At 44.9% G+C, this 27,639-nt stretch overlaps 1 protein-coding gene across 13 annotated transcripts; it reads right to left on the bottom strand.

Annotated features, from left to right (window-relative positions):
• Positions 1 to 249: 249 nt before the first annotated feature.
• On the bottom strand, positions 250 to 27,313 carry mapk8ip3 (mitogen-activated protein kinase 8 interacting protein 3). 13 transcript variants are annotated; one of them, XM_042086702.1, is made up of 35 exons: positions 26,905 to 27,312; positions 26,239 to 26,572; positions 23,342 to 23,462; positions 22,870 to 22,940; positions 22,665 to 22,750; positions 21,176 to 21,202; positions 20,659 to 20,710; positions 18,981 to 19,206; positions 16,106 to 16,208; positions 15,746 to 15,864; positions 14,815 to 14,826; positions 14,095 to 14,112; positions 13,337 to 13,394; positions 12,890 to 13,042; positions 12,339 to 12,396; positions 11,813 to 11,976; positions 11,553 to 11,609; positions 11,086 to 11,256; positions 9,508 to 9,748; positions 8,558 to 8,608; positions 7,674 to 7,760; positions 7,007 to 7,162; positions 6,334 to 6,499; positions 5,872 to 6,078; positions 5,568 to 5,757; positions 4,892 to 5,011; positions 4,461 to 4,541; positions 4,214 to 4,281; positions 3,877 to 4,025; positions 3,371 to 3,542; positions 3,075 to 3,188; positions 2,769 to 2,807; positions 2,028 to 2,192; positions 1,608 to 1,754; positions 250 to 1,515 (listed from the first exon to the last, which is right to left on the bottom strand). In XM_042086702.1, the coding sequence occupies exons 2-35, from the start codon at positions 26,542 to 26,544 to the stop codon at positions 1,394 to 1,396; spliced, it is 4,077 nt and encodes a 1,358-aa protein (XP_041942636.1). In that variant the 5' UTR covers positions 26,545 to 26,572; positions 26,905 to 27,312; the 3' UTR covers positions 250 to 1,393. The 13 variants fall into 13 exon arrangements, with proteins under 13 accessions (XP_041942636.1, XP_041942637.1, XP_041942640.1 ...); XM_042086703.1 differs by having other exon boundaries at positions 9,589 to 9,748; positions 11,813 to 11,964; positions 20,572 to 20,710; positions 26,239 to 27,313; XM_042086706.1 differs by having other exon boundaries at positions 11,813 to 11,946; positions 26,239 to 27,312.
• Positions 27,314 to 27,639: the final 326 nt, after the last annotated feature.

Genomic DNA, 27,639 nt, shown 5'->3' on the forward strand with positions numbered 1-27,639 from the left:
TCACATCATATTACTACCTCTTTCCGCCTACCACCTCTTCCGCTCAGCACAATGCACATGCTTTTAAATGTGACTATGAGATCATATTGTTACATTTTAATGTTAAAATCTAACTATAAAGACATGACCCAGCATCCACAGGTAAATTATGACCAACTGAGTATGACCAACCAAATAATTCAAATCAGTAAGAGCTAGCTTGGTCTGCTTGATGACCACAAAGAACCAGGCAGTTGAGTTCCACCAATGATCTTTGTCATTGCACGAATATGTTTAATATTTAATATTTAACCACAATGATAAGAGAACAGAGAGTAATGATGAGTTTACATACAGAGCATCAAGGCAGGGAAATCCATCTCTGACAGCTGTCATTCAAAACAGGCAACCATCAGTAGGCCTGCATCCAGCTGCCACTCTTTGAAGGGGGGGGGGGGGGTTGTCATTGGATGAGTGCTCTCACAGCTCACTGATGACAGAAGAGTCCTATCTCTGATTGGTCCGATCTCTAATGCAGATGCAGCCTTAGCTAATGCCCTCACATTCCCCTCGATTTGTCACTTGCTATATGCCTTTGTCACTGTAATTGTTGCTCTCTCTCTCTGACTTACTATGTGTCTCATTTTGTCCCACGGAGTCCATCCCCAGTGTTACGTTTCTTTATGCCAAACCCCCCTGCATTTGCCTCTCTCCATCTCTCATTCCTCAAGCAAGAGTTACTTACACTGTACTGTACCATTGTACTAACTAGTCAGGTAACAGGATATATTTGCCTATCAGCCAATCAGAGCCTGTCCAAAAATAATCTGAACCAATCAGCTGCCTGTGTCTGGGGTGATTCAGTGAGCTGTGAGCTGGTTTCCAATGAAATATCAAGTCATAGGATGAGATGAGGAGGTCAGTGTGGAAGAGAGGGATTGTTGGACTTGGGGGCCTTGGGCTGTCCTCAGAGGTTATCCACGTCCATATTTGGCTGGTGTCTGGCTATTTATAAGGGCTTTTTTCAGCTGTAGTAGTTTGGAATACAAAGGTTCTGAGAAGTAAGGGAGATTTAGCAGTGCTTTGGGGTCTGGTTTCCCACCAGAATCAATACATACAAGGTATAGGGCATTGGTAAATGAGGGTGTAGTTAAAATGTGCCGAGGACTAGATAGAGGAGCCAAAGGGTAGTTACAGAGCTTACAGTAGGTACAGGATTTGGAGGGTAGTTACAATGCAGTAAGGGGGTACTTACAGGATAAATGGGGTACATACAAGGCATCGGGGAGGTAGTTACAGGATAGGGGGGTATAGTTACAGGGCACTGGGCCATCATAACGTGGTACAGGGTAGTTACAGGAAATCATGGGTAGTTACAGGGTGGGATGAAGCGGGATAGAGGGTGGGGGTCTTGTCACTCTGGGATGTAGGACACCTGCCACACAATAATGTGACTCCTCTCGGCTTTCGACAACGCTGGCTTCATCTGAGGGGCGCCACCCTCCCCTTCCTCTGTCTCATCGTCCTCTCCGTCACCTAGAGGGACAGCAGAGGGAGATGGAGATGAAGTATGAAGGCTACGTTCAGCTTTTCCAGAGGGTGTCTGCAGCATTTTTGTGTGGTCTCACCGATGCGGAAGTCGATGTAGCCCTCCCCTCCACTGAGCACCAGTACATTCTGCACACTCTGGGCTTCCGTCTCTGCGGGAGCTGAGGACCCCTGAGGCTCTGAAGGGCTATCTAACACACTGCCATTAAGGGTGGCCAACACATTGCCTGTTGGAATGAATGAGGATAGATATAATGAGTGTGATTATTGAGTGGGGACTTACAAGTTGCTGTAAATCTGACACACAGAGAAGTCAACCATGTTTTTTGTCAACTGCACTGATCCACCTGTTTTAATAGTCTATATACTTAAGAACTATGTTTATTATGAACTGGTCACCTCAAAATACTGAGTTATTTACTTGCTTTTCATGTACCTATTATGGTGTTAGACCTTGTATAGAGAATACCAACCACTCGTCACAGAGATGACACACTAACCTGGAACAGACACGAAGAACTTGACGGCATCTCGGTGGCCATGGAAACACAGTTGTGCTTGGGCCATGGAGCAGTAGGGAATGAAGCTTCCGTTACTCTTCTCTGCGCTGTCATCGGCATACACATGGATCACGCCCCCCGAAGAGGTGGGAGACACTTTATTCGCTACAAACACAAAGTAACAGCCAATCAGGACCCATCCAGATACTACACAATGTCAGGTCGCTCAGATCTAAGCACACATCCACTTCTGGACGGAGATGTTACATAGAGAGCATACATCTGAGAAGTACCAATACCATCACTATGTGAAAATGCAAACATCCAAACAAAAACAACAGACCAAAAATAATAGTAAGAGAAGCAATTCTAAATCTGCTGAAGAGGAATGTAACACAAACAAATGATATTCAGCCAAAACATGTTTTACTCTGCTGTTTGTGTTGCATAGCTCTTCATAACTGAAATACATAGAAAATAACTGTGCGGTCATCCGCACAGGCTAGCTTACATCATTAAACTGCCTTTAACTGAGACTTTTGCAAACAACATAATACTTTTTACATATAGATATTACAATACCAACATGCACCTGCAGTCATGCAAAAAAAAAAAAGGAATGAAATCATATAAAACATGATCTGCTGAAATCAAATCACTGATCAGTTAAATGGCTGAAAATGAGGTGGATGAAAGGAGAATAGCCAGGCCTGCAATGGAGGGAGAGCTCCAGAAACTTACCCCTCAGACCAAGGAGCTGTCCTCGATGAAGGACTACCGCTACAGGCACGAGGAAGGAAGGGAATAGAGGGGGGGTGCATAAGAGTCACAGTCAAACGACACAGACGGGAAGATGACAGAATGATAGAAAGAGACAACCGGACACAAATATAGAGAAGGAGAGAAAAGTGTCAGAGAAAGAGTAGAGGGTATAAGGAGAAGAGAAGCAAGAAAAGTGAGAAGTGCTGACCATTGATCTCTGTTTGAAGGGGAGTGTTTGGAGTGTCTCTGTCTGACCAGGGTTTTCTAGTGTATTATATCACTTACTCTCAGTCAGAGGGATTGAAATGATCACACCGTTCCCCGTCCCCACCCACAGACGGTTTCCTCCAATCAGGAGAGCTGTGATGCGTACAAAGGAGAAGCCCAGTTTCCCTGTGCCTGTCAATCAAAGTGACAAGAAATAATGGGCATGTGTTTTAGTCAAGGGCAATAGAAACATACCTTCAGTTTACCTTCTAAGAATAAATTGTTCAACTAACCATTTTCTCAAATAGTGCAATGATTGTGCTCAAATATATTCTAGTCTCTTAGGTGTCATGAATAAAGCAGGGTTGCCCTACCGAGCATTTTGCTGACATAAGGCTCGATGTCAACGTCCTGTAGGTGCTGGTGGGTGATGGCATGATACAGGCGCAGCGTGGAGTCCAAACGGATGGAGACCCAAACGCCATCACCGATCCACGCTAGCTGTCTCACCTGACTCTCCCTGCGTGGGTGGGCATCAAAGGATTTCTGACAGGAATAAAAAAGAAGGGAAGAGAGAGGTGTTTAAGACCATGGCTGAGTGAGCGTTCTAACATAAATCAACACTTTTCAATGCACTTTACTGAATGTTGTTTGTGCATATGAACACAGCATGTTTCTTTTATTATTTTCGACCACTTGTCTGTTTGTCATTACAGTATACAATGCTCAAAGCAATCATGGTATCTGATTATTTGACAACAAAAATAGAGTTAAAAGACACTCAAAAACAAATTTGAGAGCCCAGAAGAGGAAGATGCTTGGGAAAGATGTGAATACAAGACGCTTTGTCCTCTCTGCCATTGTCATTGACATGACTCACCTCTATTTGCATACTCTTTGGCTGGATGACGTGGACTTTGTTCTTGTAGCCGCACCACACCTTGTCGTGTACCACGGCCATGCAGCGGATAGAATGGTGGGGCCGGCCCAGGTCCATCAGGTGGTAGTTGGACAAATCCCACTGTCCATCTAGAAAGGGAAAATCACAGCCATTACACACAATCGTATACACAGAAACACACAAAATAATCACATTTAACAAAAAGCACAAACTATGCAAAAATGTAAAAATATGTATAATATCTAAAGATATGTTTGACATTATTGACATATGCAAATAAACACACATAGAGGCATATGCCCCCTCTCTCCCTTACCCTCTGCCCTGTGGAAAATGGCCAAAGTTCCATCTGCCAGTGCGACTAAGACTCGACCTTTGACATGCCTATGAGACAGAGAATTGCATCCATGTCAACACACTCCACAGTGTATACACAACCACACACACACACACACACACACACACACACACACACACACACACACACACACACACACACACACACACACACACACACACACACACACACACACTGTCTACTGCAGTTCTGGAGATTCACTTACACTAGACTGAGCACAGAGTCTTTGAGTTTAATGGAGTGAAGACACTTCTTCCAGTTGGCCACAGAGGAATGCACATAGAGCCTGAAGGAGAGGAAGATAGAGAGAGAGAGAGAGAGAGAGAGAGAGAGAGACAGAGGCTGATTTCAGACATAGGACAGAGGTGAAGTACACCAACACTAACAGCGGAGGAGTTGGCTGGAGATGTGGTAGCACACACCAAATCATCAACATACTCACTTTTGGTTTTTTTAATCTGTTTTTTTTTTGGGGGGGGGGGGGTTGAGTTTGTGTACTTTTGTGTGTTACAGGAATCCTGTATATGATCATGAATGGGTTATGTGTGTGTGTGTGTGTGTGTGTGTGTGTGTGTGTGTGTGTGTGTGTGTGTGTGTGTGTTTGCGAGCAAGTGTGTGTGAGTGTGTCATACCCACCAGCCATTCTGGGCTCCAAGCCACATAGTGGGGGCTACACTGGTCCCGGCGCGATCATCTCCCCCCTCCTGGGAGTCTGCAGGAGCTGAGTTCACCTCCTCTTTCTGGCCACCATCATGGCTGCAGACAAAGAGGCAGAGAGAGAGAGACAGAGATAGAGAGAGATAGAGAGAGAGACAGAGATAGAGAGAGAGAGAGAGATAGAGAGAGACAGAGAGAGGGGGGTAAGGATAATACCACAATTAATAGACCAAGGGAGATGGAGAAAAGCAAGCAGATATATGAAATGAAGTGAATATGAAATCGGAGAGGAAGAGAAACACACAGATATGCCCTGAGGATAATCTAGACTCAGCGTGTTGTAGATTTCTGCTTTATAGCAAAACATAACTTATGTGTGTTCTGTCTGCGAGGGCTGTAGTGTGTGCGTGTGTCTGTTGGTCTCGGCATACATGTTCATGTGTGCACGTCTGCAGTGCCAGTGCATAGTGCACCTGTTTTGTGTTGTTGTCTGTGCTGTGCGTAGTGCACCTGTTTGTGTTGTTGTCTGTGCTGTGTGTAGTGCACCTGTTTTGTGTTGTTGTCTGTGCTGTGCGTAGTGCACCTGTTTGTGTTGTTGTCTGTGCTGTGCGTAGTGCACCTGTTTGTGTTGTGGTCTGTGCTGTGCGTAGTGCACCTGTTTGTGTTGTTGTCTGTGCTGTGCGTATGTGGGTCGGTAAAGACGTGCTCGGTAAATGGCCCTGTCTGAGTGGGCTCTTCCCCTTCCTCGTTAGGCCCCGCCTCCTCTGGCACCTCCGTGGCCTCGGTGGCCTCCTCAGCCGACTGGGACACGGCCAACCTGCTGCTTAGCACCGGAGCTGTGGGGGCTACACACACACACACACACACACACACACAGATTAGTAACACACAGAACACTGATCAGTATCACACATACACAAATACACACACACACACACACAGACTCTGAGGAGACTCACCTTGTCCTTTGTCCAGGACAGGTGTGTCGGTGCGTGAGGAGCAGTTGCTGCGCACTACGCTGCAGTTGGTGGCACAGCCCACCAGAGTGATGCCCGCTAACATGCCCTCCACCCCACCACTCTCCTCTTTGCTGCCCTCACCCTGCTGTGGTTGCTGCTGCTGCTCCAGGAAGATCTCACCTGCTGGGTAATCACTATCACTGGCAGCTGGTCAAACACGCAACGCGCGTACATACGCACATACACACACACACACACACACAAACACACACATACAAAACATGTCATTCACTTGTTGACTGTGACTGTGTGTGACGACCCTCACTATTGCAGGTGTTATTTTCAACTCTGTTACATGTAGTTATTTAATGGGATCGTGTGATTATGAGCTGGGGTTCAGACAGTTGTATGCCACTTGTGTGTATAAGAAAATGTGCGTGTGTGTGGGTGTGGCACACAAACCTGGCACGCTGGAAATGCACAGCACATGAGCGTTACACACATTAAACTGGTCGACCAGTGAGCCGGGCTGGTTGGCATCTATGATGACCACCTTGCTGCCCGAGTGAGTGCTGGTCAGGATCCACACGCGGCTGCTCATAGAGTCCATCTCATGCAGCTCCTTAGGCTGAAGTGTGACATAGTAAACACAGAAATCAAAAACAAGATTATCACAAAAGTCCTGAAGAGCATCAGATCTGGGTACAGAGGGCCACTGACAGATATTTGGTGAGCCAAACAGTTAAGATAGTTAAGAGCTTTTCTACAGTCTACTCTTGCGATATGTTAGTTTGGACGTCTGCAAGTCCTTTGCCACATACACACTTTGGTTGGCAAATGAGGCAAAATCAATATAAATGACAATGACTGGAGGTCTACTGACTATTGCATTACTCCACGTGGCAGATGAGGCCAGCACTGGTCCAGCCATGAATGTTTACTAGGATGGTGGGAGGGTCAAATATCCCACAATTGAATTCACATGAATTAGTGGCATGTCTTCTGTCAGATATCTGTGCAAGTGGTTAAGAAATGGCCATGAATGGCCAAATGAACCAGGAGGATTCAGCCTTGGTGTCGTCTCACTAGCCAAGCCCCAGTGGTCTGCCCTGTGAGTGGACTGTTGATGCCGTACCTTTTTCTTCTCCGGTGAGCTGTGCTCGCTCTTGTTCTCGCCTCCCTCCTCCTCTGCTGTCAGTGGGTCAGCGCCATTGGCTGGAGCCTTTGCAGGTACTGCGTCCTGATTGGCCGTCTTCCAGCCAGTCAAATCAACCCCTGCTGCACACCACAGCTGCAAAAAAAATTCCCATCTGAGTCTCTGTGCGTGTGTGTGTGTGTGTGTGTGTGTGTGTGTGTGTGTGTGTGTGTGTGTGTGTGTGTTTGCATGGTGCTTTGTTTTGATTGTTTGTTTTGCTGGGGCTTGCTGAGAAAAGCCAGTGGGCCATTCTGTAACAATGAGCTCCGTGCAGCCCCTCTGCTCACAGTGGGGCCTGGAGATGCAGCATTCTCCATTCATTTAAAGTTCACTTCTGTAGGAACTGCGGAGGCAGCCTCGCAAATCTTAGTTTCAAATGCCACTTTAGTCTCCACTAGATGACCGATTGCACGGAACTGCTGATTGTTGAACCGTGTGTGTGTGTGTGTGTGTGTGTGTGTGTGTGTGTGTGTGTGTGTGTGTGTGTGTGTGTGTGTATGTGCCTGCGTGCGTGCGTCTGGGAATCTGGTCATTCGATTTTTTACACAATACTGTGTATGACATTGGCTTGAGAAAATCTGCCTTTGTGTGACTTGTACTTGTTTACCTTCCTGTTTGGATCTTTCTCCACTAGGGGGCGGCAGTAGACAGGCACTGGCACGTTTTTCATGCGGTTGTCCTCCTTCTCATTGGCCTGCAAGGTGACATTGCAGGCATAAGTTAGGGTCTTACAACCAGTTACTGCAAATGGCTGCTGCTTGACACACCAGAGTCCACTCCAGATGCCCCACTCTGCCTGTCAGGAGCACCCCAAACCCCTGCCCCGTGACGAGAGGGGGTAGACGGGGGCCGACTGACATGCAGGTTTGTGTCCAACAGAGAACACTCCTCTGTGGAGGCTAAATGTAACACTGTTAGGTGTTAAGTGGGGTTAGGTTTCAGCTCACACATGCGCAAGAAGACCAGACAAAAAAAAAATGAATAGTTTGATTGACAGAGAGAAGAGCCAGTAGGGAAGCTTTTTGTGTCGGTGGGCAGACCCCTATTTTTTTCAAGTATTAGCAGATCAAGCCGATCACAATTGAAATAATTATGACCTATATAGGAGTGACGTGCCATTGTTCTGGCTGTGGTAGGGACAGGACAGCTCAATGCACGGTTGTACAAACGGAGGCACTCTAGGAGAGCTGCAGCGTTAATCTGCTCACAGCTGAGTTAGTGCTTTGTTAGGAGAGCCACGAGGAGAAGGTGTCACAAGGGGGAAGCTTGAGGCTTTTAGTTTTCCCTACTGAGGAATTTGTTTTCTTTTGGGGTTAGTTGGCAACCTATTCTGGCATTCTCTCAAATTCAGGGATTGAGGGGTTTTATCTTTATAAATGAAGGAGTTTGGGCGTCAGGTTTTAGAAGGGGCCAAGGCAGAAGAGAAGAGAAAAGGGGGGGAAGGGGGGGGCGAAGTAAGTGTTGCATGCTGGGACTCTGGGTGTCACTTGCCTGCTGCCTCTTCAGGGGGCTGTCCTGCGTGCCTTCCGCCTGGGGCGCGGTCTGTGGGAGATTACAGTTAGAGCCACGGCGACAACACTGTCACCTCGGCAACCGCTACACACATAGCATCTGCTGTAATGCCCCCGCAGGTCATCGTTTCTTAGTTTCCTGCCATGTCGCCACAGTCACCACACTACCACACGCATGCCACTGGCCTTGGTGTATACAAAGATGTCTCGCTGAGGTAAGTCACCTCCAAATCATGAGGCCACAATGACACTTAACTACCACTTATCATAGCGGACCCTTCTAGAGGCGCACAAATGTGTGTTGAAGGCTAACTCTTACATATTAGTGAATACAAACAGACATAACTATACTCAGGCCTTGTTTCACAGAACAGGCTTATCCTATGCTCTACTAGTCATCCACTATTCTCCACTTCTCAACCCAGAGCACACAGTGGGTGAGTTCTGTGCACACTTCAATATACTGTTACACTCAAATAGACCCAACTGCACTACTTCATTGTACACTGCAACAGTGTGCATACTGCACACTACAACCAAAGAGCAAACTATGCTAGGCAGAAAGCTAAGCAAGACAGCATACATCTATGAACACTGACTGTGCGTGCTGGCACAGCTGACATAGTGCCTTCTGCAGCACAGTCCACACTGTTACACAAGGTGCCAGGGATCTCCTCAGAGCACTGGGACCAGGATTGAAGGTTTCCCTTACGGTGATGATACACCAGGCAACTTTTTGAGAAATGTTGCTGGGCAATGTTACTGTTGACCCTTGTTAATAATGTATATTGATGTTGGCCCATTCCCATTGATAGTGGGTCACAACATTTATCTGGAGAACTTTAAAGATCAGTGGCGACCAGTCATGTGATTGCTCAAAAAGTTGCCCAATGTATCAGCACCTTAACGGCAGGAGCAATCACACTCAACTGTTCCGGTCTCAGGTGTTGTGGTCGGCTCGGGTCGGGTGTGAGGTTGGTTCTGGGTTCTGGTCTCGGGTGCGAGCGGTACCTGTTTGTATCGGGGCGGCACGCTCCAGCCGCAGGCCTGCATGAGCCCGTCGTCCCGGCGCATGTGCTCGCGCACCTGCCGGTACTGCTCCCGCCGCTGCTCCCGCCTCACCGACAGCGCCGAGTCGCTGAGGAGAGACGCAACGCCGTTACTGGGCAGTCTACGGACGGAGAGAGAGAGAGAGAGAGAGAGAGAGAGAGAAGGGAGGGAGGGAGGGAGGGAGGAGGCCGAGCGTTAGCGGAGCAGCGCAGCAGCCAGCCGTTGCCAAGTCAAATGCAAGAGCGAGAGAAGGAGTGAGAGACAGAGAGGGAAAAGAGAAGGAGTGGAGGAGAGGGAGACAAGAGGAGAGAGTGATGGTGAGGGGAGGAGGAGAGGTGGAGCGTGGAGGACAGCGAGGGGAAAACAAAGTCAGAGATGAAAGAGGGAAGGGGAGAGAGAGACAAAATGGATAGGAGATGGAAGTATAGACAGGTAGCAGGAGGGAGAGGCAATAAGAGAAGAGAGAGAAAGGCTGAAAGTGCAACACGACAAAGATTAATCGTGGACAACACTGACAGACAACATGAAGTGCAAGCAACTACTCACTAACTGCCTGCAGACACGTGGGTGACCAGTAACAGGATGCCTGATGACCTGAAGTGAGTGAACCGAATGCATGTTTCATGCATCCATGTTTAAGCTCATATTTGGATACATATGAGAACATACTGTATACTATATGCATGAATGTGTGAATATGTGTGTGTCTCTATCTGTGTGCATGTGTGTGTGTTAGTGTTAGTGTGTGTGTGTGTGTGTGTGTGTGTGTGTGTGAGAGAGAGTGTGTGTATGTGTGTGTGCACGACTTTGCGCCTGCAGACAGCCATTGTTTATCTGCTACAGATGAAGTGGCATCAGCGTAGCAGCAAGCCAACAAAGCCAGCAGAATCAGAAGAGAGGAGGACACACGGCTGTTATCATGACTACCGCTGTGTTCTTATGTCTCCGACCCTATTTCTTTTTTAACTGAGCTACCTCGCGTGATATATCACGCTCCATCCATGGTTATCTTTGTTCGGCCCTCTTACGTCCTTTTGGGTGCAATAGAACATGATGTGAAGCTAACGAGAACATGAAGAGATGTCAACAATGGCTGACCTATTTTGTATTTCGATGCATGATTGTCATAGCAGAAACCATGTCGATGCATGTGGTGTATGCATGTGGTCTGTTTTGTCTGAGTGAGAAAACAGACGAGGTGGTGGTGATGTGCTTCTCTCTCCTTTGCTTGCCCACCCGAGGGAACGACAATACAAAACTCACACACCAGATAGGGCATGGACAGTATACGTGAAGTTGAAGAGAAAAACAGAAAGAGCAATGGAGAGAGAGAGACAGAGAGAGAGAGAGAAGGAGAGAGAAAGGAGAGTGGTGTACTCTGGGACATGTGAAAGAGCTGAGGTAGAGAGTGAGCAGAGAGTGAGAGAAGGTGCACAGGACTCTGGGGTGGGTGCTCACTCTTCGGGGAAGAACTCAAGTGTGCGGTTGGACGTAGAGATCTGGCACATGGTGTGGGAGCGCCTCTGGTTAAAGCTGGCCGGCGAGGGGGACTTGTAGTGGATGTTGACGCTGCTGTAGGGTCTCTTCACAGGAGGAGGACTGGAGGAGGTGCTGAAGAGACGTGCAAAGCTGAGGAGAAAGGCAGAGAGAGAGAGAGAGAGAGAGAGAGAGAGAGAACAAAATACACATTTTATAGTCAGTAATTGCTTCATTTATTTATTATACAGAATAGGATTTTTTTCCCTCCTGATCGTCTATAAGTGAGGCTGACTCACAGCAGCCAACACCCACATTCCCTGAGGTGCACCGATTCCCATTGGCTATAATACTGCATGTTCACATGGCAACAGCTACTCTCCATGGGACCAAAGTGATGCATCTCATCCACCCATTTTTAAAGACCAAAGCTGTCCCGTGGTACTCACAACTGCCAGATGGTAGATTTCTTCTTCTCCTGGATCTGAGGGTTCTCCCTCGATGCTCTGTGAAATGGAGAGGGAGAGACAGAAAGCGCACAGATGGTGCAGTGAGCCTGCTGACAAGCATTTCAACATTTATTAGTCATTTCCATCCGAATTCAACGCATACAGGCGTCTGCTAATAAGTAGTAATCGGTGTGTTGAAGACGTGTAGTGATTGGTCACATGCCCTTCTTTGAGTGGCTTCTGAGGGGTCCCTCGCTCACCTGATCATCTCGGTCCAGCGCACAGCCTCTTGCAGCTCCATGAGCCGCTCCTTGTACTGGTTGCGCTCCATGAGGACGCGCGCCATCTCCACGCGCGTGAAGCGCCGCCGCTGGGCAATGGCCACGTCGCCGTCCTGCAGCGGGGACGAGTACTGTTGCCATTCCAGTAGAGAGCCACCGTGAGCAACAATAAGAGCCAGGGGCAGGGTACAGCACAGCACAGCACAGCCACGAGCAACACAAGCACAGAGCAGGTTAGTGCTGCACTGCTATAGGCATTATGCTAACCGTAGCAACTGTTATGTATGGTTATGAGCCATAAAATATATATGTTGTACATATATATTTTTTATTATATATACTGTTTATACAGTATTGTCTAGTCAGCAAGGGTTTTTTACAGATTAGGAGGCCTAGAGCAGACAGGCAAACAAATAGGTAAGAGGTTTAGCTCTGGGACTTCAGTAAATAACGTGGGTTTGCAGTGAGGGTTTAGTATGAAAGGGAGCATCTGATTTTTACTCACATCTTCTCCACCTTCATCCTTTGAATCCTGAGACGCTCCTAGAGCCTCTGCCTTAAGCCTGACGAGTGAAGAAGAAATGAAAAGACAGAGACAGGTTTTGACTAACAAGCATGGCTTTCAGTCATAGAACAAACCGTATCCATTAAATATGGAAATTACTGGTCAATAAAAAGCAATATAAAAACCAAATTACTGGACAATAAAACTATACGTTTTAAACTAAAGTATACAGCATACGTCATGTGCACAACAGTACAACCAAAATTAGCTGCAATTAGTCAAATCAGTTTCTTTAGTTAAAAATATTCCTCTGTTATTCTTTTTTAAATAAATCATTACAATAATATTGTTTTCTAAATACACACACCAATACACTTAAAAAAAAATTATAATCTTGGCCTGAGGCTGAAAGAAAATATTTCTATTGCCTGTGGGAAAAAAAAATGTTTTGTTTGGTTAGTTTTATTTCTCTTGGTATCATCTGGCCAGCATCTGAATTCAAACCCCACTTGCATGAGTATCATGCTTGTGACTCATGCCTGACCTCTCACCTCTTAAGGTCCTCCTCCAGCTCTTTGACCCTGGCGTCCACTTTGTTCTTGGACTGTTTGACTGCCTCCAGTTCCTCCCGCAACACTTCTTGCTCAGATGAGAGCTCGTCCACTTTAGCTATGAGGTCATTCTTCACAATGTTCAGGGCATTCCTGCATAGGATAGTCACCATGGTGAAAATACACTCACACACACACACACACACACACACACACACACACACACACACACAAACAAATGTGTGCACACCCACAAACATATCCGACATAACACACATAGACCACGCAATTACACTACACACCCAGTCTCACATACTCATGCAATGTCCACCCATGACCATTGTGGAGTGTTAACAGTCAACATACAAAACCAATCAAATCTCTCTCCTACATCCGCTCTATTTATATAGCCGTAACCAGGCTTCCTGGCTCTTATTTGTGGCTTACTTTGTCTCCAGTAGCTGTTTGTTTTCTGTCAGCAGATTCTCCACCTCCTTCCCCATCCCTGTATGAGAGAGTCACAGTCAGCGCTCTGCAGGATTATGGGGACCATTCAGATGTGCTCATTGTTCTGAGGTCCTCAGGTATGCATATAAAATCCACACGCATATCCTTACACAGCCTGTTTGTCTCTTGAGTGTAAACTAGTAGTGGAAGACAGTGTGAGGAGGGGAGTGGAAGCACAAACAGCCCAAATAGAAAATAAAGCGATCATCACGCGATGCAGTTAACCAAACACAGTTAGCCCGATGTGTTAAGAACAAAGTTCCCTAGTTATATCCCTGGGACATACATTTATAAATAAATCCTGCATGTTCCAGGGATTTCTGTTTGGAGTGTCTTAAGCAGTTGGTCTCCTATTCCCTTGATTGCTCCCTATTTTGTTTGTAAGTCACTTTGGACTTACACTTTCGCGTCAGCTAAATGAATAAATATAAATGTTAATGTAAATGTGTGCTTTTGTAGATCTGTAGCATACACAAAGAAACAAGGAAAAACACATATCCCAAACACAAGTCTCTCACAAAAGCACTGAAAAGTGAAATAATGTGAAGTAAAAGAATAGCAGCAAAGCCCATAGGGAACTTGGGTAATGATATCACAGCCAAAGCTGAATCAATGGGCAGGGAAGTGACATCACAGGATGGGGTCAAACTCCAGACAAAAGTTCAGTGGTGAGGTTGAGGAACTGCATGAAGCCTTACCGAAGAAATCATCTCGCACTAGGGGACGCAGAGGAAAAGAGGCAAAGAGGCAAAGATAAAGGGAATAGAGAGGGAGAGAGGGAGAGAGAGAGAGGGGGGGAGAGAGGGAGAGAGAGGGGGGGGGGGGAGGGAGAGAGAGGAGAGAGTGGGGGTGGATTGGGAAGAGCAAAAAGGCAAGCCCCAATGCAGAGCATAAGCAGCAGGGATTGGGGGATAGTGAGAGAGGGTGAGAGAAAGAGAAAGGACAGTGAAGAAACACCAGTTAGAGGGTGTACAAAGAAGCTAAAGAGATTTAAAAAGGGCAGCGCTTCTACTAGAGAACCATACAACAGTCTCTAAAAACAGCCTCTCACACTCACACACACTCCTACTCTGATCCACACGTACACTACAAGCGCTGCACTTTATATCTCATCTTCTTTCTCTGTTACACACACACTAGTTCTGTCACGTTTTGGTGTGTGTGTGTGTGTGTGTGTGTGTGTGAGTAGTGTGTGTGTTGTGTGTGTATGTGTATAGTGTGTGTGTGTGTGTGTGTGTGTGTGTGCGTGCGTGCGTGCGTGTGTGTGCGTGTGTGTGCGTGTGTGTGTGTGTGTGGTGTGTGTGTGTGTGCGTGTGTCTGTGTGTTTTCAGCAGGACATGTGGGCTGCCATTACACTGTGAGCTGGTGTGGGAGGCTGAACAAAAGGAAACCAACAAAAAAGCCGTGAAGATACACACCTGAGAACTCCCCTAGTGCCGTGGCCAGCAGAAGCACACATGGAAAAGGAAGCACAGAGAACAGGTCAAGGGTCAATGTGAGGGAAGTGACCGATCAAAATAATAATTAATGCCATCTCACTAAGTTGACAAACAAAAAGGCTCCTAAGGGAAATGGAGAAGGGCGAAAGGTATTTGAAATTGTATTGCAAATTAAATCATACTTGATATCGCTTGATATCGGACCTAAAGACAAAAGACAAATTACCTGTTGCCAACACAAAATAATCTGCTAACAAACAAACAAGTTAAAAACAATAACTAAGATATAAATTCACTAATTACTCTAAATTAAATTTGAAAATAAAAAAAAATTCCCTAATTAATCAAAAACTGATTAAGATTGTGACTAAAGTGAGGAAGGAAAGGGACTTGGCAGCCAGTCTTAATTCCCAGGTGTCTTTGTAGCAGGGAATGTGTGCAAAATTTGCAGCGTGTGCATCATGCAGGGGTCATGCATGTCAAGGGTCGAAAGGTCAAAGCCATAATGATCGGGTGCTGCTGATTGTATTGTCTGCTCATCACATGCCAAATCATCTGACCAATGTTTAACCGATCAGGGAATTGCTGGTAAAAGTAAGCTAGCAGCTCGTAAAGCATCATGGCATTTACAGCTACTGATTCCAGATCAGTGTTCTCCTACAGCAAGTCCTACTAGTATTATTAGGAAACAAAAACCAAAATGGACTCAGAGGTGACAAAATTCAGGCTCTCATATTTCCCTTTTTAAGATTTTTTGACTTCACAACTGGGTCAGAATCTCTGCTATTCATAAAAACGTTGCTCTAAATGTCTGTTGCTCTAAATTAGTGCAAATTTGTGTAAATGTACTGCATTGCCTGGATAGTCCACCTCCTGTCTTGTGTCATCTTCCTCCATGCCTGTCACTTACCAAGCAGCTCGGCGCCTGCATCCACGTCGCCAATGATGTCGGACTTGGCATCTTTGATCTCGTGATAGAGGGAGTCAGTGTTGATGCCAAAGGCCTCGTTCACTATGCCCTGAGATGGACTGGAGAAAATATTTGCATAATGCTTACTGTGAATGAAGAAATACTGTGTTTGTGCAGTTCAATCATCAATATATACAGTATACATGTGTGTGACTGTGTGTGTGTGTGTGTGTGTGTGTGTGTGTGTGTGTGCGTGTGTGTGCGCGCGCATGTCTGTGTGTGTGTGTGTGTGTGTGTTTGTGTTTGTGCACATGTCTGTGTGTGTGTGTGTGTGTGTGTGTTTGTGTATGTTGTCAGCACCTGTTTCCTCCTCCATAGACTCGTGGATCCACACACATGTCCAGCTCTGGAGTAGAGTCAATGATCTCCTGGAACTCAGACCACTCATCACTGCTGCCCATACCTACACACACACACACACACACACACACACACACACACACACACACACACACACACACACACACACACACACACACACACACACACACACACACACAGTCACACTGATTCATCACTGCTACCCATAGTCACACACACTCACTTCTACTGCAGCTGTACCCCATATGTATATGTGTGTATTCATACATTCATCCTTATAATCCTGCCCATGGTTGGCTACACACATTTACCATCAAACTGAAACCTACAACTGAGTATTTACCTATCTTTTAGTGTTGATGGTGCTATCATCCTGTTTAAGCTACAACCATCAGTTTTGGTTGGGTTTAGCTGTCTGGAGACTGGTCAGCCAAACATATCTGCCCCTGTCCAACGGTATTTCATCCAAAGATCCACTGTTCAAATGCAGACCCACATTTCTTCAGGGCATAGACATTAGTGACAGCTGATGAGAAACTTAAAAATAGTTGTTAACTAATAGTTGTTCAGAATGACATTTTCTGCTGGCTAACTACTTTTCAGAGGTTATTAAGTGACAAAGTATAAATACTTGACCTTCTTAACATGTCTGTAAGATGTTTGTTATATTTTACAAGACATATGAATGAAATAAGCAGTCAATATTATGGCCGAGGATTACAGATTTGAATCTGTGGTTGAGCAACCACAGGCCATGTACACACGTGGTCGGGTATCTTTAAAAACTGAGAATTTTCCCAAAACCCAAAAACAGCAATTGAAGGTTGTCAAGAACACGTCAATTAAATAGATGGCAATATTGGCCAATCGGAGAATTGACAACATCACAATCCAAAAACTCCTTTTTTGTTTTCCTCTGTCCACATGCAAACACTGAAACAGAGTTTTCAAAAATCTCCACTTTGGCCGGAGTTTTCAAAAATATCCGTTTTCAGTCACTGACCACAGAGTTCTCGTGTGGACGAAAGGCCAAAATGCGGAAAAAAACCTGTCTATGTGTGGACATGGCCATACTCTCAGGTGGTGAACCAATCCTGAGTACTTTAGGAAGAACTTGAGCCAGTCAGTACGCTTATGTCACGTGGTCACCATTTTGAATATTTCTGCGCGACAACGAGGCTGAGGTGGCAGAAAGTTTGAAAAGTTGCTGTGAGAGAAGGGAGTAGTGGCTTACTGCTGTGTACCAGACTGTAGTTCTTTCCAACAACAGAAACCAAAGAACTCTTTTTACATAGTTTCCCACAAGACACAGACATCCGTCGGCTATAGATTGCCAAATTAAAGTGAGGTACCATATTTTGACGTTTACTCAGATAGCGCACCAATCGTTCACTTACCCTCTATCCAATTACTATATTCTTTATTATTTAATCAGTACTTATCTCTGGATCTGATTTCCTTCTTCAGCCCACTTTTTGACATCTATCATCGCGAACATTATTGGTAAAGACTCAAGGCTTTTCGTCCAAGCCACCGGGATTACTATCAGAGCAGCTCAAATTGTATGTGACACTGTAGAGCTACAGAAAGTAGAGCTACAGTGGGGTAACTCAGTTTCTCACCTTAGCCTCGTTTTTGCACAGAAAATGTTCAAAACGGTGACCTTGTGACATAAGCATAATGCAGCAGCAGGTGAAGAGTGCATGGAGAGGGGGCGGGTCAAGATGGATCTCAATCTCCCAAAATGAGGAAGTAGGTGTAAAGATACATTTATGGCAGTATACACTTTTGAGAAACAGAGAGAGTTGAATAGGTTTAATAAACTGCTGGAGTGTTTTTTTTTAATGAATATGAAGAGAGATTTCATTATCTTTTTATTTCACTTCATTGCATGCCTTCCCAACATCAAGGCTGAATTCAACCTAAATGGATGGGACAATAACAGTGGAACAAAAACGACGGGGTTGCTTTTGCAAGATATGAAGGGGCAGCCCTAAAAACAAAGGTTACGATAGGGGGGGGGGGGGGGGGGGGTGCTTTATCAGAATATGTACAGACAAGATGTTTTATTTGTTTTGTCATTTGCTTATCCTAAAAAAAAATGTTTCCTATTAGACCTTTTCCACCAGTGACAGTACCTTGATAATAATGTTTGTTTGTCTGCAAGTTCATTCTTGGCTGAGATGGCAACAACGTTTTTATGAAACACCATAGGGACAGTGAAATAGTGAAATAATAATGAGATACATTTGTTAAATTGGAATATCTTTGTAGGCTTGAGTGTCACTTGAGTAAAGATGTATCGGTAACACTTTAAATGACAGTATTGACATAAGAGTGACATGACACTTTCATGAATATAAGACACTGTCATGACACATGAATCCTAACCCTAACCCTAACCCTAATCCTAACCTCTAACCTTAATCCTAACCCTAATTTGTTATGACAAAACCCCGAATGTCACTTAATAACAGAAGCGTTATGTCATAAACGTTTATGACTTGTTTATGACACGTTCATGACAGTGTCATGTCACTCATATGTCGATAATGTCAAGTAAAGTATAACCTATGTATCTGTACTTTTACTTGAGTATGGAAAGTGTGTATTTTTTAAATAATAATATTAATATTAAAATATATGACCCCGGTTGGACTCTTTGGGTATGTCCTAAGGGCTAGTTATCTCAGGCGAGAATCATGGGGATGATGCACTTGACATTTCTAGCATGAGAACAACCCATATCAGACGTCAGCTCTAGTCACCCCATGTTTTTTGCTTTGTCACTCTCTCTCTCTTTCTCTCTGTCTCTCTCTCTATTTCTCTCACTCATCTTTTTCCTCTGACTCACCAATGCTGACGTTCCTGGTTTCCTGGGAGACCTGAACTTCCATGTTCCTGCTGAGTCGTTTGGCGCTCTTCCTGCCCCTTCCCCGGTGGCCATCCAACTCTCCGGCTGACACCAGCACCTCGTTTAGGGGGGTCACTGAGGCCGAGGGCACCGAGGAGGTGGGCGTGTTGGACTTGCTACCGCCGCTGCTAGGGGTCGCAGCTACGGAATCTGACTCTGATCCGTCCTGATAACACACACACACACACACACACACACACACACACACACACACACACACACACACACACACACACATCTCTAAGCCATACATAAAGGTATTCAGACATATCCTCAGCACATAGAAATCAGTAACAATCAAATTACAATTTAAATTTTACAATTGAAGAGGTAGCCTTGGCATATCAATTCTATGACACAGCATGCAAACACTACAATTAACTTCTAACTTCAGGACACAAAAAAACACGTGACAAAGACCACATGTCGCAAGCTCTGTTAGCACACAGGACTGAGACCACTCAGAGTCATGTGACCTGATGACAAAGGCCATGTTGGGGCATGAGATGGCACACCATTCTGTTAGATCACAGACGCATGCAGACGTTTTACAGACGAGTGGCATGAGGCACTCCTGGGAAGTCCCCTCCACTGCTTTCATTTCATCCAGTGCCATCAGTAAGTGGGTCTGGTCCTATTACAGGTTTTCTCAAGTCAAACAAGGTTCTTAGTATACATCAACAAGTTTCAGACTGAGGGGCCGTCTACACGAGTTGTACAAGTGTTGATCTCAGTATAAATCTCTTGTTGCTTGAATAGATCCACAAATGCAAAAATATGCGGGAGAGCGAGAACTGAACTGAGTGGGCAATATTACATTAGAACACCAGTAGGCTCATGTCTGAGTCTATGTAAAACGCTAGCAGACAAAGGCTATTACAATTAGACAATATTTAGCCTCTGACAAAGCAGACATCTGTGGGTTTTATTCTATGGGTCTGGTATGAGACCACACAATACCTCAGGCCTCAGATACTGCTGTGATGTAATTTTACGTGGCTCACCTGAAAGTATCAAACAGCAAACTGCTTAGGGTTTGCATTGTTGAGGACAGTGACTTATCAGACAGTGGGATGTAATCATGTGACACAGACAGTGAGAGTATTTTTAGTGACTTTCCACACAAGCATGGCGCTGTGGGCCTGCATGGCTTCTACTCTGAAATCACACTGGATGGCTGACACATGTCCCTGTGTTAATGGGAGAACTCTGCCACCAGCGTCTGAATAGACACAAACAGCAGACATCACTTGAGAACAAAAAATAGTGAATGCCCAATGATGGGATGAAGTCCTTTCCCCACTGACCTGCTGGTGTCAACATGTCAACCTGCTGCTACTGTCTGTGTTGTTTTTAACACGTTTCATATGATTACTAAGTCATAGGATTTCAAATCCCCTTTCTGACACCAACAGGGTCGTGAGTGGTGGGACGTGATGTGCACAGATTGGTGGTGGTAGTCATGGTGATTGTGGCTTGGGCTCCTCCCTCCTGGGGCGATGAGGGTCGGAGGCGTGTCTATCTAGCACACCTGGTAGCCGGACGTGAAGCTGTGCCGACCGAGGTCACCACCCTGCCAGTCAGGCAGCATCCTCACCCCCCCGGCACCCCCACGTACCATCCCATCCCCACAGGGGTACAGGCTCAGCGATGGAGGACGCTCCGCTTTACTGCACAGGGAGAGGAAGAGAGGGAGAGAGAAGGGTGAGGGGAGGAGAGAAAGAAAGCCAAGAGAAGAGAAAAGGAGGGAGAAACAGAATGAGGGAGAAGAGGAAGGGGGAGAATGGTAGAGAAATACATGAAGTGACAGGGGAATTGAGGAGAAAAAGAGAGAAAAAGAGCCAAAAAGTCAGAAGAAGCGCACCAAGTTTCACGATCACTCAGTCAGTCACAAGACACGGTTAACAGGGTCACACAAGGATGAAGAGAGAGAAAGATTACATGTAACAGAAGTAAAACACACGCACACTGAAACAAACATGTGCACCACCGGAGGAAAAATAGGCAGGACTCTGTTATTCTGCGGGTATAGACAAGCCTAATTAGTATTGGAGAGGGAAGGATTGAGAAGGCCACAGGGTCAGGGTTGCTTTCATTGGGTCAAATAGGGATGCAGAGGGTTGTGGGAGGTTTACCTTTTCCTCCAGTTGTTGTGGCGGTGACTGTAGAAACATACAAAGCCATATAAGCACAGAGAGATGGACCAGAGAGATGGAAGTTAGAAGCGTACTACACACATACCACATACGTATATACAACACATACCACATACATACAACATAACAAACATACACTATGTAGCCTACATAAAACACATATTAGTAAACACATACTACATACTGCAAAACACCACAGCCAAAACATATTATTAAATGATATAGCATGATAACAACTAAATGCAACAAACGAACCAGCATTTCACATACTTTGTACAAACAAATGAAAAACCGAAAAATCTTAAATACTGCACAGATATTCACCTATAAATTCATACAATTTAAAGGATTTTAAAGATACAGCAAGTGGTACGGTACTGCGTATCAGAGATTCTTTCATAAAGACCCTTGCAAAATACTACATTTGCTATCATAGCATTCAATGGAATTGCCTTCACCCAATGTCCAACAATTAAAGAAGAAATCCAGCGATTTTTCACATAGATCTCCGTTTCTCAAGGTCACCGAGTGAGCCCCCATGTTTATGCCCCCAGAGTGTAGCACTGTAGCTGCCTGGCTGCTTTAGCTGTTGGAACTAGCAATGCGAGCTGGTAAAAACGATTCATTTTTTTTTCTTTCGTACTGACAGTACTCGGTAACCTCAAGAAACAGATCTATGTGAAAAATGGCTGGACTTCTCCTTTACAGCATGATGCTATAAGCTGTAGTATCACAACAAACTCCCCACTCAATATATAAATCTTGACACTGGTCCAAATAGCACTGCATGTACATTAACCCAACCAAGTCAGCACTGAGGGGTTGAAGCACTGCAAAAGAAATACTAAAACACCTGCCATCATCTAAATAATTTTCAAACAGTTTTCACATTTCAGTTTTGATCTGCACCTCTGTATGGTATACACACAATAATACACTCAAAAATCTCAGGAGCATAACAGTGCTTGAAATAAGTCAACCAGCATAAGGACAAAAAGTAGCCATAGCCTTTCCCTACTTCTTCAGGGTAGCCATTCGTAGTTCTGAAAACACATGCAGATATGTATCCAATATTGGGGAAATTGATTGTGCATCAGTGGACAGGATTTCTACAACCATGATTTGCAACTGTGTTGTTATTTAACAGCTTCTTGAAAAGCAAATGAGCCAGAAGAGAATGCAGTGCCACTATGATTCATTACATAAGAAACAAAAGCAGAGGATGATGGGCCTGAAGGGAGCAGACAGGGTTTTCAGTCGCTGCCAGGCCGCATCATGTAGCACTTAGCAACACCATCTCTAGGACGACCAAATTCATGAAAATGTATTTTCCTCTCTTTCTTTCCTTCTCTCTTTCTTTTGTTCTCTCTCTCTCTTCCTCTCACTCATGCTCTCTATCTCTTTCCATTTTACGTGTGTGTGTGAGTGTGTGTGTGTGTGTGTGTGTGTGCGCCCAAAAGGTACTCACGTTCGGCTGCCTGTGCTCTCTGATTGGTTGCTTCCAGCCTGCTGCATTTTGGAACGCTCGATGTGTTCCACATACGTCTGGATCATCTGACAAACACACATATCCACAAACACTGGTCAAGGTTCAGGTCAGAACACTAGCACTAGGAACAAGACTGCTGAGACCTTGCTAAAAAAAAAATCGGGCCCAGCAAACTGAAGCTCACCTCTGTGTGACGCTGGTGTAGGGCATTATACTCTTTCTTCATTTCACCTTCCCTCTCTTCCAGTCGAGATACTACACAAGAGGGAAGGAAAAGGAAATGGAAACATTATGGACGGACATAAATATGGCGTACATTGCATCAAAGTGCTCTGCTCTTTTGATGAATTTGTCTTGTTTTATGTTTGTGCATACATGGGCATGTGCAGTGTGTCAAAGATGTCTGTAAACAATGGGACAAATATGTGAAGGGAAGTAGCTTGAAGCATGATTGCTTGTATAATCATTTGTATGTGTGTGTGCCTGTGTGTGTGTCTCTCTCTCTCTCTCTCTTTCTCTCTGTGTATGTGTGTGTGTGTGTGTGTGTGTCTGTGTCTGTGTGTGTGTGTGTGTGTGTGTGTGCGTGTGTGTGTGTCGGTCTGTCTGTCTGTCTGTCTGTCTATCTTGTGTTTGAGTTAAAGTATCTGTCTACTCACTCTGGTCGGCATAGTTCTTGCTCTTGACTTCAAGTTGCTTTCCCTGCAGTTCAAGGAACTCCACCTGTCTCTGTAGGTCCTTCTTATCTGCCTCCAAAGCATCCTCAAACTCTATAAATTTCTACAACGCACCCACACACATGCGGAACAAAATCATTATGTTATTTCCTTACCATCAAATTCTCAATCATGTTTCCTTACAAATTCTCAATCATTCAACAACATATTTTACTGATAAGCATTTTATTACTATGTAATATGAAGTATAGTATCCTCTATACCTTGCTTCAAGAGAAACTGTACCTATTGCTGCTATTACAGATTTTGCTTAACTGGTCTGAATGGCTTGAAATTACCAGTGTAATGCATTACTTTGCAATCCAGGTGAGCAAACAATCCTACATGGAAAATCAAATGTTCTGTCATGTTTTGTGACCACCTAAAAAGCATGAATTTGAAATTGACAGACATGCTAAACATATAGTCACGCTTTTATCGACTTTTGGTGCGTAAAGCAGGAGCGCAAACATTGCTCGGAGACAAACACAAACGTACACAGAAAACCAGAGAGAGAGAGAGAAACAGAGAAGAGTCAGAGAGACAGAGAGGATAGAGAGAGAGACAGGGAGGGAGAAAGAGAGAGAGAAAGAAACAAACAGTGTTCAGGAGCAAACACACACAGGCACAAACACACAGTGACTTAGAGCTTCGAGTTTAGCAGCAGCACAAAGGGCCTTTTCTGTAGTTTTGCAGTTACTGAGAAACTGCTGGAATTCTATAATCTGCACGCACAGCAGCAAGAGGGACAAATGGCAGCAACTGCCGTATGCACAAACAAACAAACAAACACTGATCCATGCCAACAACCCCATAAATAGAATAAATACTGAATAACACAAATATGGCATATGTTAACACACATCTGAGTAACAGAGCTGTCTGTGTTTTGAACATTTGAGGTGAGTACCGGTAAATAACTTAATACTCATTTAAACGTGCATGACACAATTTACATCTCTCTCTTTTAGAGAAAACGACAGGGAGAGAGAGAGAGAAGTAGTGATAGTGAGAGAGAGAGTGAGAGTGAGAGAAAGAGAGAGAGAGATTGTTTGCTGTATCACGTTCATTACTTCACTAATCCCTCTGGACCGGAAATCACAATGTGCTGCTGGCTTTCTGGGTGGAGATGTTGTTTCTCCATCTCTTCCTCCCTCCCTCCCTCCCTCTGCCTTCCGAGCGCTCTCCTCCTTCCATCTCTCTTTCTTTCTGTTTCTGTCTCTCCCTGCAGCGTCTCCTAAGAGAATCAGGTTACAGCTCTGCCCTCTCCCTGTCTGTTATTGATTTCCCATAATCACCCTCTCTCTCTGACCCATCCCCCATCTCACAACAGGGTTCCACACTCAAAACAAACCCTGTCAGATCTGAATCTGTCCTCGCCTCACTTCATCCTTCCATACCCCAAACACACTCTGACACATGTAAGATTCCCCCGCAAAGATTTCATGAACTCCGAACAATCCTTGTGATGCCAAAGCACATCAGGCTATACAATAGCGGTAGACCTTTGAGCTATTTTTACATTTTTACACAATCTTTGGGTCACCAGAATTTTGCCTACAATAAAAGTATCACATTTCACAACCCAAAGTAAATATACAATATGCAAGTCTATTTCAAAACACCGTTGCATACTTTTCAAGGATTATGTATGATGAATCCACAGGCCTATTTCAATATCAACAGAGGAAGGAAGACCTGTTAAAGATACTGAGACATATTCTATTCATATTTAAACTTAGAAATAATGTTAAACTTAGAAATAATGAAAAAAGTATAATATTACACATGCATTGGACAATATCAATGTTATATACCAACAACAAGTTATGCACTGTGCTCGCTGTGTAGGGGTATCTTCAAAATGTAGCCAGATTATAATGCAATTGTGCAAAAATGATTGACAACGCAAACGTTGACAGCAAACGTTGCCAGTACTGACAGGATTCACTGATAGAAACCAACACAGAGAAACAACACCTTTACTGGCTTATTAACTAATGTATCTAGTTCCTATTTCATACAATTTGTTTCTGATTTTATAAAATCAGACATCAGACACCCTCTAACCAACTCACATTGGGACAACTAGCAAAACAAGTCACAACTGGATAATATAGGAAATGCTCATAATGATCTTGCATATTTGGATTAGACTGCGGGGTCTTTTGCCCCCTGTGAATCAGTTGGAGTAGCCTATCCCTGGTGTTTGGAAAAGGCTTTTGAGGGTTTAAAATGCATCTGTTCACACCAGACGGTCAGAATTGAAGTCGGACAGATGTGTGGCTGCTCTCTGATTGCTGTGAGTTTGTTTGTGTTTCTGTGTTTAGTTAACAGTGCATCTTTAAGTGTAGGCCTGAAGTCTATAGTAGTGTGCTTGTTTATGACTAAGGATGCTTATGTCTGTGAATGTGGTCTGAAAGGGACTTCTAATTGTAACCTTGAGTTGGTGTGATTTTGCACTGAGCAAGTGAGCGACAGGCACTGAATCCTGAGAGATGCCCTGCACTGTCAGAAACCTAATCTCCAACAGTGCAGAGGAGGACTGTCCTCAGTGGATATGTGTCTGCCGGTGTGTGAGTGTGCGTGTGTGTGTTGTGTGTGTGCATGGATATCCAGAAGGACAAAGGCAATTATAGCTGAAGTCTGGGCAATATTTTTTTTAATAATAGGCTACCTCATAAACGCCCTGTAAAGTGCAAATAATCTCTACTGTATCCGTTTCATATGTCTATTTAAGATTATTAGAATTTTAATACAACACTATTATCAGCAACAGGCGGATTATGTTCCGATAATGCAAGCTAAACAAAACCAGTCCGTGATGTGATGTTGCTCACCTCTTCTGCCTGTTTGCGGAGCGCTTTCTCGCGCTCGTATTGCGTGATGAGCTGCTCGTTATCCTCCTTCAGGAGCTCTACCTCGACCTCGTGCTCCTGGTTCTCTGTCAATACCGCATCCAGGTTCTCCAGAACGTTCACTACCAGAGGCATAAGCTCCTTTACCACCTCCTCGTCATAACTGTGAATAAGGCGTTCAAACTCCCGGTAGATGCTGTTGGCCAGGCCTGACACGCGCTCCGACATCACGGATACGGAGCCGTAGTCATCCTGGTACACCACCTCATCCAACTGTAGTTCCATCATCGTGGCGGTTCAACGGAGTGGTGCTTAACTGCTAGTAGGAAATCACCCGGTTAAACCAAGGCAAAAGAACAGACGGGAGATGAACCAAGATGTATACTTCATCCAATCGACCCCTCTGCAGGGCGAATAATCCGTGCCAAACGCCTTTAACGTAATGTCATCATTAAAATGCGGCCCTGTTGTGTTCCATGTCCTGGTCCCATACGTATTAAACAGCTCTAATAGTTTGTATTCTCCCACTGCTTGCTTGATTTTTTATTTATTTTCGTTCCAGTGTCTCTACCACCCTCCCCTACCCGCTCTCCTGCGACACAGCCTCGGCCACAGGTCTCAGACGCGCCCCGATTTAAGATTTCTCACCCATCGAAGGCTCGTTTGTGGATGAGGTGAATTCCGGTCGGCTCCGGCAGATCCATCATCTCAGTGGCGAGGCGAAATCCATCACACACAGACATGTCCTCGACAATGCACCTGCCGCTTAGCAGCCGCAGCCCGAGAGCCCAGCCATTACAGCCCGAAAAAAAATCAATGGACGACCAAATAAATAATAAATAAATAGACTCAAATAAATAGATGTTGTTGGTCCTGCTGCTTCCAATTCCAATTAAGAATCTTAGAGCCTTAAAACGCCCTTATCTGAGAGATAATTTTGGTTCCAGTCCGATGATTCCGGCAGCGGTGGGCTACTCGCGGTGCCGTTTCCGCAGCTCGTTCGGTCAGGATTCTCGCACAGGCTAGGTGGAGGGGCCAGCTGACGGATTCGAGCTGACGTCACGACGTCTGCATTGAGCAGACTCGAGTGTCTCATCGTCGCTATGCCTAGTAGTGCATGTGGTTTAGTATCTTCCTGATGGATACGTGCTTTCAGGAGGTAGTGTGAAGAACAGTAGGCCTAGGGTATTTTATTTGGCCTTGATATACGCTATAGGCTACCAGTACCTTCCAGAACATTCGGACAGCGAATATTGTAGACTGCCCTTTTCCCTTTTTTTAAACAAATGCAGAATATGCCCACTATAGACATCATATGGCAACGAGAGAAAAGAAAGCTTTTACTTGGCTACATGGCAGACAAATGACCTGAAGGAGAGGCAA

Source organism: Alosa sapidissima, chromosome 3, assembly GCF_018492685.1.
Source record: "Alosa sapidissima isolate fAloSap1 chromosome 3, fAloSap1.pri, whole genome shotgun sequence".
Lineage (NCBI taxonomy): Eukaryota > Metazoa > Chordata > Actinopteri > Clupeiformes > Clupeidae > Alosa > Alosa sapidissima.

What these genes read in the sequence shown, in the direction of transcription:
- mapk8ip3 (XM_042086702.1), bottom strand. Translation starts at nt 26,544, where the DNA reads ATGATGGAACTACAGTTGGATGAGGTGGTGTACCAGGATGACTACGGC. An exon ending in AACCAGGAACGTCAGCATTG is followed by an intron (nt 16,209 to 18,980) that starts GTGAGTCAGAGG and finishes GTGTGTGTGTAG; the next exon opens with GTATGGGCAGCAGTGATGAG. An exon ending in GTCTATGGAGGAGGAAACAG is followed by an intron (nt 15,865 to 16,105) that starts GTGCTGACAACA and finishes TATTTTCTCCAG; the next exon opens with TCCATCTCAGGGCATAGTGA.